Raw genomic sequence first — 12560 nt, 5'->3', positions numbered from 1 at the left:
GGTGAGGAGGTCACATTTTGAAAGGCTTTGAAAGGAGGCTAGATTTTTGCCTACAAGTAGAACATAAGTTGCAACAATAAAGTTTTATAGCTATTTTTATAAATTTTATAAGTCAATTCTATCTGCCAGCTTTATTAAGACAACGGCATCATTTCATTTATTCTGCACTGAACATTTAGAAATCACATGTTGACTGGTCACTACCTCCCTGTGTTAACAATGGCCTACAACACCATTTGTCATCCTGGGCCTGAGTTGCAATTGCCACAAGGAAGAATATATTAATAGAAGCCTTCTTCCAGTCGGTCCCAGCTCCCGGTTGTCAGGACAGGGAAAGGTGGCATAGAGAGGGAGGGAAGAAAAAGGAGAGAAGGGAGTGCATATGGATGAGTCAACATGAATGTGAGTGTGTGGGGGGTGTACAATGGACAAGCACTGACATCACACTTGCTATTTTAATTATAAAATACCCTCCAAATTTGGATGTTTCCTAAGGACCCATCTTCAACTTCTACACATGGTCCTTTTACAAGTCCCACCACCCTCATGGCTTTGGTCAGCCTTGAAATTTTTGTTTGTTTGTTTTTTGTAGAAACAGGGTTTTGCCATGTTGCCTAGGCTGGTGTTGAACTCTTGGGCTCAAGCGATCCACCTGCCTCAGTCTCCCAAAGAGCTGGGATTCCAGGCATGAGCCACTGTATCCGGTTAGCCTTGATTTTTCTTTGCAGCTTCTGTTGTCATTTTCAATAAACTACTAGAAAATAATCCAAATCTAAGTTTAACTGGGAGGCTTGTGCATCAGAGGAGTTATCTGACCTGCTACCTATACCTCTCTTTGGTCAATGGAGAAGCAATCTAAGGGAAAGAAGGTTAAGTAGGAGAAAAGGAAGCATGCAGAGAAGAGAGTTGGGCACAAGCAGAGGCGGTGCAAAGGAACCCGCACCTACCATCCCTTGCCCAGAAGCAGGCCAAGGCCTCAAAACATACTCTAAGGATGCTTACACTTCCACAGCAGGTTATGCTGTTTCCATTTGTTCACAGTTACTTTAAGACAGTAGTGTGGGTTTTTTTGTTTGTCTTTAAAAGTACTACAGAGGGAAGAGAGAAAGGCAAATCACAGCCTGCAAATGAGCTGTCCTGACTCCCTCCAGATGGCTCATTTTCCCTATCCCCGTCCTATGATCTACAAACCCTGATAAGGCTTCTGTAATCTGGCACCATCGTAAAGTGTTTCTTCTTGAAGTGCTTTAAAGATCCCCACTGCTTACAGAAAATAATCCAAACTCAGACCACATTTGAAGTCCCAAATCTTACTTTTGGGTGTAACAGATTTTTTTTTTTCCTACACTAAGGCTGCTGGGATCAGAAACAATCAAAGTCTGATATAGTGTACATAAGTAACAAATGCAGGAAATGGGTACAGTGAAGGGCTGCATTGAAGGGGGAAGTCTGAGGAATATAGCCTGTTAATTCACTCTCAAACAGCTTGAAAGAGGTTCAAGTAAAGATAAATGTGTGAACTGTAATAAAAAGAAAAATCGGCAAAAGAAGGCTCTTTCTATTTTAATCATGCCAGAATCAGATCAGTCCTGAGGCCTCAGCTTTTGAGAATTAGGGTGCATCCCTGTGGTAATGACTCAGTACTATGATTCATAAAATTGCAGAAAATGAAGAAGTTCTGGGATGTAGATGGCTCAAAAGCTCTCTGCAGAACCACAAAAAGAATTTAAATGAAGTTCAGTAAGTAAGCAATGCTTTAAGGAAAAGTATTAATGTGTAACAAAATTAGTGGAATTATGAATATATAAAGACTGACTTCAATTTTTGAAGGTCTCTCACCAGACATTAAGAAGAACAGTTAATACAGTCACTGAAATGTTGAAGTATTTGTTTAAACTGATATATGTCACTTGGCTGTAATAGCCAAGCTTTCCAATTACAATTTTGCAACATTTCATGAAAAGTCCTATTTTAAATACTAAATGTTTGCATTAAAAATCAGAACTGTCAAAGGAGGAAAAAGGCAACATAAAAACATTTATCAATGATACATGTGAATAATCTTATAGTAATCTTTAAGTACAAGGGAATCCCCCTCACCTTTCCTGGGCAGCAGCTGGGGTCTCGACTGGATAACAAAATAGAACTGAGGTCTGACAGCCATCCTTGGCAAACTAACTTACTATTGCTCCTGTAAGCTAAAAACTGTCCTCCCTCAACTCAGAAAAATGATTTAGTTATTTTCTGTGATATCACTGAAGATAAAAAGTGGTCAACTTACTAGTAAAATACTGTACTGACATAATTTATCAATCTTCTATTTTAATCAGTGGAATACTTTAAAGTTATATATTCAAAGATATCTATAATTATGCAAGAATAAGGGACACCGAGGAGAGATTAAAAACTAGTCTAGGCCAGGCGTGGTGGCTCACGTCTACAATCCCAGCACTTTGGGTGGCTGAGGTGGACGGATCCCCTGATGTCAGGAGTTCCAGACCAGCCTGGCCAACATGGTGAAACCTCGTCTCTACTGAATATACAAAACAAGTAGCCAGACGTGGTGGCATGCACCTGCAATCCCAGCTACTCGGGAGGCTGAGGCACGAGAATCGCTTGAACCAGGGAGGCAGTGGTTGCAGTGAGCCAAGATCGTGTTACTGCACTCCAGCCTGGGTGACAGAGCAAGCCTGTCTTTTAAAAAAAAAAAAAAAAAAAACTAGCCTAAATAAAATAAATCAACCAGTACCTAGCTAAATAAAATAAACTCAATCCAAAGTTGGCAGCTTTCCAGAAAAGCATGAGTAAAGTTTTTGGTTTCTATGACAGCAAATAACAAATTACTTATGCTTCATACAAATATCTTTGTTTAAAAAATACTCTTTCTCTTAAAAAACACGTTAATTGCCAGATTGAAATAAAATCACTGCTTAACACACATGGTTAAGTGAATTACTGGTTTCAATACTAAAATGTGAAATCTCATCAATGGGTTTTGTAACATTTCCCAAAACACTGAATATCATCTATGATTATAATTATCTGTGCATTTCTTTTGCATAGTAAGAATTTTATTTTGTTTGTATTTTATTCAGCATAATATCTCCCAAAAAGGGAAGTCACTTGATCTATAAAGGAAGAGGGGAAGTCATGTTGAGCAAGAGCCATCTGGAATAGGCAGTCTGTGGCTTTGTGAATCTCAGGCTTGCATCCTATAGTCAGTGGTGTGCAAATCAAACACTCACAAATAATACTGATACTCTCTTTTACAATCTTCCTTATCTAAAGTATGCCACATCACAGTAAATATTTCATAATAAAAATGAGAATTTTCTAGACAAAAAAAGAAAATGTTCCTTAAGTTCAAAACAAGCACCAACACTTATGGTACAGAACATAGGAAAACTGGCTATGGTTCATGAATATTAATTATTTTAAATAAACACAGTCATCTAATTATGGTAAAATAATAATAAAGAACAAGGTTAATATGAAGATTTATCAGATTTTTTTGTCATAGAAGGTTGGTAACTTTGGCTGAATCAATGACTGTAAAAGGCTCAGAAATGTTTATTATTAGCAGGGTTCTTCAAAATGCTACATCATCTTTGAATTATATTCCAAACATACTGTAGTTCTATTCACGCTTCTGAAACAAGGAATTTTTTTTTTGTCAAGAATTTTATTTTAAACGTCTGATTCCTTTTAAAAACTAAAAACAGGTTTTTTTTAATTAAAAAATTAAATTTTTTAAAATTTATTAAATTAACTAAATTAACCCACTACCTGTTAAACATGTGTACTGGAAAAGACTATGATCTTAACATACAATTTTAGATTTAAAAAAGACTACAAAGAGATGAAAAATGGAACCTCCAATTCTAGTGCACTGAACGTCACACAATGAAACTTTCTGAGGAGACAGCAAGCACTAAAAGCCAGGAGTCTAAAAAAAGAATAAAGAAAGAAAATGGAATGTGTTAAAAAAAAAACTGAGTCACATAAGAGTTACTAAAGAAGGGGACAAATATTGAGAGTAAAAGAATTAATAGTAACTAACACAATGAAGGCATATATAATAAGGTACTTCAATATTTGAATGCTTTTGGAAAATACTTAAAACAGAACTCAAAACCATTACTGCTAAGTGAAACAAATATGCCATGGAATAAATAGTACATCCTTAGGCAGCTCTCATGATCAAAGCAATGAGCTCCTTCTTTGCTGTTCTCAAGTTGGTTAAATCTTCCTCAGTCACGCAGCAGTACTAACTGCATGAGCCTAGACTTGGGAGAGTCTGGCACCTGTGTCCCAGAGAATCAGTCTAATCCCAGGATGGCCCTAAGCCACCACAAGTCTCAAGAATACCAGACGGATAGCTCAGGCATTTTGAAGACTTCACAGCAGGGTTTAGTTCTGTGGTCCTGAAGCCAAATCAGGTATCTGGGCAGATGTGAAAATTTTTAGGGAGGAGAAAACAAAGTGACTTGGAGCCCCAGAATCTTGGCTGCAAGCATATCAGCCATGGGGAACGAAGGCATAGTTTTAAGCAAAGAATGAACACAGAAAAGGAATAATAAAGAGAGCTTAAAGGAAGAAGAGGGGTAAGCAGGCACACAGGATGACACACTGGCCCCAAATACCAGTCATTCACCCAAGAAACAAGGATAGTGATAATTTACTTGAAATGTATGTAATCCTTGTAGTGAAATGTGTATTATTATGAATCCATTCTGTCATTTTTAGTCTTTTCCAAGAAAGAAATTAAAACTATGCTCTATAACCCCTAGTTAAAATTTATTTTTATAAATCTGGAGGTTCAAATTTAAGTCATGGATGAAGAATAAAACTCCATTTCATGCTCTAATTTCTTTTTAAATACCTTATAGAGAATTTATGACAAATGCTTATTATTAAAATAAAATACAATAGCATGGGCAAGATGAAAAAATTCCAGCACACATACTGAGGCTGCTTGGTTCATTCCCTTCTTCCATGATGAGTCTTTGGGTCAGGTACAACCCACCTGACTTTCCAGTTGCCATTTTTTCTCCCTTGTGTGACAATATCTTTTCACAAAATGAGCAGACTATCTCTCCTTATTTTTAGTAAGTCCAACTTCTTCACATTCAGGCTTTTTTTTTTTTTCTATGATTTAAAAACGATAACACTGACAAGAAATCCAGCTAAAACTTTCATCAAAATTACCTTGAAAGCACAAACTGGCCTCCCTTGTCTCAATTTTCCATGTGACTGGCCTTTTTTTTTTTTTTTTTTTTTTGAGACGGAGTCTCGCTCAGTCGCCCAGACTGGAGTGCAGTGGCGCCACCTCGGCTCACTGCAAGCTCTGCCTCCCGGGTTCACGCCATTCTCCTGCCTCAGCCTCCTGAGTAGCTGGGACTACAGGCGCCCGCCACCGCGCCAGGCTAATTTTTTTGTATTTTTAGCAGAGATGGGGTTTCATCATGTCAGCCAGGATGGTCTCCACCTCCTGACCTCGTGATCCACCCGCCTCGGCCTCCCAAAGTGCTGGGATTACAGGCACGAGCCAACGTGCCCGGCCATGACTGGCCCTTTTTAATCACTAGAGAAGTAGCATTGAGCCAGACCTGCCATGGTTAAACGAATGTTGAGAGCCGGGTGCAGTGGCTCATGCCTGTAATCCCAGCACTTTGGGAGGCTGAGGCGGGCAGATCACCTGAGGTCGGGAGTTCGAGACCAGCCTGACCAACATGGAGAAACCCCATCTCTACTAAAAATGCAAAATTAGCCGGGCGTGGTGGCGCATGCCTGTAATCCCAGCTACTCAGTCTCCTGTGGCAGGAGAATCACTTGAACCCAGGAGGCAGACGTTGTGGTGAGCTGAGATTGCACCACTGCACTCCAGCTTGGGCAACAAGAGCGAAATTCTGTCTCAAAAAAAAGAATGGTGAGACAGTTGAATATGATGCACCATCTAAATAGGACAATTTTCCTAATGTTTTTACAGGAGAGAGAGAGAATTGGGTATAAAAAGGTAGTCACACTTACAAGTCCACTTATGGCTACAATCCAGATGTAGGAACCAGAGGTGAAAAGCTATAAAAGAAAAAAAAAAGGCAACTAAAAATAAAATTCACTTATTTTTACATAACTACAGTCATGACCATTTATATAAAGTATTAACTATATATGCCATAATACAGAGAAGCAAATGGAAAATTAGTAAATATCAACTGTTATTTAAAAGAAAATTGTATATTATTTTTTTTTTATTCAGACATCAGACTTTGTATAGCCTAAAACAAGTTGAACCTGGCCCACACCCCATGCAAAGAAAAATAAGTGAAACCAAAGTATGATGTTATTTATAAACTTCAACTGACTTAAAGTAAAATACTACATATAAAGAAATTATTAGAATTAACAACATACAAAACAGGTAATCACCATCCCATGCTTGGCAATGATGTGATATTTATGTAAATAACTTTCTCATTTTAACTTCTTAACATTGTTACCCTAAATTTAGATGGGAAGAACCCTGCCAGCCTACTTAGGTCTATATTCAACAGTAACTTTCTCAAGTGTTGATATTCTCATTCTAGTTCACCCAAGGAAGAGCAAACTAAATCACAGTAATGAAGTTAATCAATGGCAAAAGTAATTAGAATTAGATCTCATGAAATTCTTCCCTTTGTTTTCCAAATAGTTTATATCTTAGAGTTGTGCTCAGGGTAATTAAAAAAAAAATCATAAGGACTCTGAAAATGTTCCTGCAACAAAGAAATGATTTGTGGGTTATTGTTGGTTAATTTTTAGAACTTTAGATTGGGGGTTTACTTCTGATTGTAGAGGAAAAGGCAGGATACTCAGGCAGGACAGCCCAGGTTCATCGCTGGCATTGTGCTAGATGAAAACCTCAAAGTTCTGCACACTTACCAAAGACACACAGAAAGAAGACAGACACAAAAGGTAAGAGTTGACATACTCACACAGAGAAGCTGGCAACCTTTGCTCTAGTGATAGGCTCACTTAGAAATGTGCACTGGCTGCGACTTTAAATTTGAACCTTTGATGTAGCACGGACGTTTGTTCAGTGGAAATGACTCTGATAATAATGATGGGAACCATGTAGACAAATATTTTGCTGTAGTTTTCTTCTACAAATAGAAGGAATAACAGACTAGCTAACACTTTCTATGTGTCAGGCATTGCTCTCAAGGCACTTCAGCAAGACCGAGTGGTTAAGCAATTTGCTGCAGGTCAACAGCCAGCAGGTGGTGGGCTGGAGTGTATCCAGGACTGCCTCCACAGTCATGCTCTCCACTCTTCCATGTCTCATATGCAAGTAAAAAGAGCATCTCATTTTGTCATTAAAAAAGTAATTTCCTCTGGGTTCTGAAGCCTCTCATTGCCTGTGTGGTCGCCAGTATGTCTGCCTACATCTTGCCAGTGTCTGTGTGTTTTCTCATGGCTGGGCTCCTTGAGGACAGGGGCTACATCTCACTCAGTGGGTGATAGTATCGGATGGCTTGAGAGCCCATAACATCATAGCCCATTGCACAGGGCATGATGTTATGGGCTCTCAAGTCATCGGATACTTAAATGAGTCTTAAGCATTTTGGCTCTTCCGATTATGATTCAAGTCTTCATTCATTCATTCATTCATTCATTCATTCATTCATTCATTCATTCATTCAACAATGTCCCTAGTTGTAATGGGGAGAGAAAAAGGCACAGAAACACATGCAAAGACTTGGAGGGGAGGGAGGCAGGCAGAGGATGTACACTTTAGCAATAAGGAGTTCAGTTACACTCCTTCAAGGTGGGCACAAGTGGGAGTTGACACCAGACAGGCAAGAAGAACCCTGCATGCCATTCATGCTAAGGACCTAGATTTTATCAAGGAGCCAATGAGGCATCTCCACCTCTATATTCTAATCTCAACTTCTCCCTCTCAAAGTTACCGGAAATAATACAAAAATAATGGAAATTTATATTATTTTGAAAAACTATCCATGGTAGTTGCATCTACCTTTCTGCTTTCAGCAGGGCTAAGAGGGATGCCTCATGGTGAGCTGCAAAAACTGCACTAGATATTAGGTTGGTGGAAAAGTAATTGTGGATTACTTTTCCACCAACCTACTACAATGGCCCTGTGACAAAGGCCATGCTGTGTCTCTTTATCCAACTAAGATCCCCTTTCCCCGAGAGATTAAACATAATACTTATTTTGCTTTATGCCAAAAACAAAACAAAACAAGAAATACATTCACAATCTCAGAAAAATGAATGGTGGTAGCTATAGAGACATAAATTATTAATTAATAGTAACCAATTGACTTAGCTCTTATTATCTGTTCAGATTACACTAAACACTTCATGCTATCCTTCAAATACCTCTATAAGGTAGATATTATCATCCCCTCTTGATAGATGGGGAAATGGGGGTTCAGAAAAGGTAAGTGACAAAGCAAATCATTACCAGACCAAGTCATTAAACCGAAACCCAATGACTTGGCTCCAAAGACTTTCCACAATGCCACACTGAACTCCTACTCCACAATTAATAAAACAGTGTTTTCATTCTCAAAGATTCTACATAGCTTTAGAGTTGGAAGAACTATACAGTCAATGTGAGGCTCAGAGGGGTTCCAAGACTCAACCCAAGTCTCATGGCTGGAGAGAGGCAAGATAGGACTAGAACTTGGGTCTCCTGAGCAAGGTCTGGAGTGCTCTTCAAATTCCACATGGCCTCTGTTATAACAGCTTTAAAAATATTAAATCTGCTATAGCAAATCCTACTCATAAGAATCAACTGCAGAAACGGGCTATTTGGTTACACGGATATCAGGTAGGATCAGGGGGGCGTTTAACAGTACTGGGGTTGAGAGATGGAGAATAAACAGATTTCATGAGAAACGGTTGTAAAAGTGGTAAGAAAACGCCCCAGATGAGCCATTGATAACACATGACAGCAGACTGGAGAAGTGAGAGGAAATGCTAAAGGTTAAAAGGGGAGGGAGGAAGGCATTCTGAAGCGACTCTAGTATCCGGTTATATGTGCGTGGGATAAGGAATGTTATGAGTATTAATCAGTGGATCAAAAGGCCAAGCGACACATGGTGACACAGGAAGCTGTAGAATAAAATTACATCAAAAGCCGTGAGAGTAAAAGAAAAGTGACAAGTAGTACAGATAGAAAACTGAAAATCATTCTCCTACCACAGACCTGGAGCCCAGCAGGGAGAAACTGACATTCGATGAGGATTGGCAAAGAAGCTTTTCAAATGTAAGCTGGACAGTAGTACTCTAGCAGTCTTCACAGCAAACCATTTAGCAAATGGTGACACTACCATCACAGCTACACAAACAAGGAAATAATGAAGCTGACAATGCTTCTTGAAAACTCCAAAGCTCGGGTTTGTAGAGCACACTCTTCTTCAGAGCTTTATTTGCGACACTGTATTCAATAAATTAATTTTGACACTGATTTTCTACTTTCTACTTTTTGATTGTTCTCATTTGTTTCCACTTCATACTATCATTGTTAAAAAGCACTCACATGCAATTGTACACGAAATGAAAATATTTTCCACAGATACAAATTACAGTGAAAGCTCTTATCAGATTTCTAAAGACTATGAAAGTATTCTAGTACCTTCTATACCTTGATGTTCTTGTTCTGTAACACTTCCTTTAAACATTTGATATAGATCATGAAGCCAAGATTATGGGGGAAAAAAAACCATTGTTTTCAAGGAGATCAAATGAGAGAAAGACCAAAAAAACTGATCTGGTTAAAGAAAAGTGAACATAAAAATGCATACTGTACCTGTAGTCCCAATATATAAATCAATGTCTTGTTTGTGATGGACAACGGGCCCAGAATTTGTGCCACTTGGACTCTTGGTATGGAGCAGTAAAATGGTACAAACAGAGCAAACACAGGTGCCAGGCTATGCAAACAAATAAAAAAAAATCACTATAATAGTGAATTTTAAACACCAATGGCAGATGTATCTTTGAAGTAACACTGCTTATAATTTTATTTCAGTCTGAAAGCATAGTCTTAGATATACACATTGATTTCCAAATATGCATCATGTCCAAAATAATTTGTACAGAACACTTTATGAAAACTCTAATAATTCTATCCTTATTGACCCTCCTGAAACCACCGCAAAGAAGTGGTTCAGCACCTACTAATTGTGAGAAAAGTGGAGGCAATGTTTTCTTCCCAGGTATTACTAAAATCTAATGAGAAACTAGACAAACCAAAAGCAGCAAACATTAGAATTCTTCACAGTCAAATCCAAAAGCCTCATCTCAGGCCCTGTCTAGTGATCTGTCACCATGGCTCTGACACGGTTCACCTCTGGCCCTCCCTTCCTCACATTCCTTCCTCCCTTTGTCTGAAACCCTGTTTCTCAGTGGTTGACCAGCGATTTCTTACACCACTCTTCTGGCTTCTCCATGGTTCCATTATAGCCTTTTCTTCTTGCTCGCTCATCTCCTCATATAATCTCAACCCTTTCTATAGCTTGGGCTAAGAAAATGAAGTGAGACCTAAAACTGCCTGCCCATTTCTGAATGTCAATTTGACACCTTCACCTTGACAGATTCAAAAGTCCTATGTGTCTTTCTACTTACAGTCTTGCTTCTCTCTGATCCATTTCTTAACATTGTTGGCAGTATTCTCTTCCTAAAACACAACTCTGATCACATCACTCCCTTGCTTAAAAACCCTTCCTTCCGGCTGGGTATGAGCGGTGGCTCATGCCTGTAATCCCAGCACTTTGGGAGGCCAAGGCGGGTGGATCACAAGGTCAGGAGATCGAGACCATCCTGGCTAACACGGTATAACCCCATCTCTACTAAAAATACAAAAAATTAGCCGGGCATGGTGGCGGGCACCTGCAGTCCCAACTACTACTTGGGAGGCTGAGGCAGGAGAATGGCGTGAATCCGAGAGGCGGAGCTTGCAATGAGCCAAGATTGCACCACTGCACTCTAGCCTGGGCGACAGAGCGAGACTGTCTCAAAAACAAAAAACAAAAAACAGAAACAAACAAAAAAGACCTTCCTTCCATAGGCTCCAGTATCCAAAGATAAAATGCTTCATAAAGATGTGATGGCAAAGCACCCCAGTTCGCTCTCATCACTGCAGATTGTTACCACTGTCCTCCTCTCTGCTTCCCCTCATCTGGACCATCACACACAAGGCCCCCTCAAAAATCCACACAGCTGCTCCTTGAATACGCTGGCTGCTTTGACTCTCCACTGATGCAGGTTCTGCTTTCCACTTTCAGTCCTAGGAAACTCAGCTTGTGCAACACCGCTCAGCTCTTCCCACAAGACTTCTCTGACTCCTCCTGGCAGCTGGTGGCTTTCCTCATGGCCCCCAAGCTATGTCAGTTTCACTGCTGCAATGAATCAGTGAATCAAATGCGTGCCGAGGATGTCACGGCAGGACGCCCGGCATAGGAGCTACAACTATGTCCAAGAGAAAGAAGCAGTCCTTGACCTCAAGGAACTCATCACAGGACTGAAATCTTACATTCCTACAAGTGCTGGGCAGGTAATATGAATGAGTAGAGTGGTTTGGGCACAAACTTGCACCCGTTTTTTCATTAAACACTTGGCTTAATTACTCAGTCTGTTTTATTTTCCCACTTTTGGGAAAATGGCACCAGAAAAAAAAAGAATTATTTCATTATCACAAGAAAAATGCAAAAAATATGTTTCACTTCTACAAAGAACTGTCCTTGGTGCCATTTTGTGGAAACACAGGACCCTCCTGGCCTCTTGTGCAATATCTCATCCTTGATAGAGACCATGTTATTCTGAAAAATGCACTGTCCTCTCAATTCTACTATTAAAAACAAAATCAAACCAAAATATAACAAACACAAAACAAATGTGATAAATGGCAGCTGCATCAACAGCTATCAACACAGACGCAGCAAATGCTAGAACAGGGAAAACTCCAGCTGATAAGGCCTCAGCGCAGGCACTGTGTCAGGACTGGAGACACAGAGATGCCAGATACACTGGCTGGCCATCCAGTGAGAAGGATAGCAGGGACCGGGTGGCAGACGGAGGTGCACATCACAGCGGGCTCCTACCGCCACTTGCCCAGTCTAGAATTCCTCACGTATCAGACCTTCCTCCCAGGCTGAGCACCCCAGGACAGGGAAGAAGAGGCAGTCCTAGTTCTCCTAGCACCTGGCACAATGCTTGACACAGTTTAGGAGCTCACTACATTTAGGGCCACAAAATAATCCTTATTCTAGAATAACTGTTATGACTCACATTTGAATTGACTATACAGAGTTCGCAAAAACCTCAGATTATTAATTCGGAGAGAAAGCATCATATTTTATCTAGCTTTGCCTAATGCAGATTCTTATACACGATCCATATTCAATATTGGTTGGATTTTTTTAAATTAACAAAGCAGTTTTTAAATACTACACAAAATAACTGCTTTTGTCCAATTACAAACCCAAGCACAACTGATTAAAACAGCTGGGCCTTCTTTTCATGGAAAAGTATGAGTTAGTCACTCCTGGGCA

The 12560-nt window shown here is 39.6% G+C and overlaps 1 protein-coding gene across 9 annotated transcripts in view; it reads right to left on the bottom strand.

Annotated features, from left to right (window-relative positions):
* The window catches only part of UBAC2 (UBA domain containing 2), a 189989-nt gene that overhangs the window by 63211 nt on the left and 114218 nt on the right, over positions 1-12560 (bottom strand). For all 9 annotated transcript variants that reach the window (XM_077973589.1, XM_077973591.1, XM_077973594.1 and 6 more), the window contains 2 exon segments: positions 9818-9941; positions 6031-6078 (listed from right to left, as the gene is read on the bottom strand). In XM_077973589.1, the coding sequence (XP_077829715.1) occupies positions 6031-6078; positions 9818-9941 (172 nt within the window).

This window comes from Macaca mulatta, chromosome 17 (genome assembly GCF_049350105.2).
Source record: "Macaca mulatta isolate MMU2019108-1 chromosome 17, T2T-MMU8v2.0, whole genome shotgun sequence".
Lineage (NCBI taxonomy): Eukaryota > Metazoa > Chordata > Mammalia > Primates > Cercopithecidae > Macaca > Macaca mulatta.
Note: the sequence above shows the minus strand (reverse complement) of the source record. Positions and strands in the feature narration are given on the sequence as shown.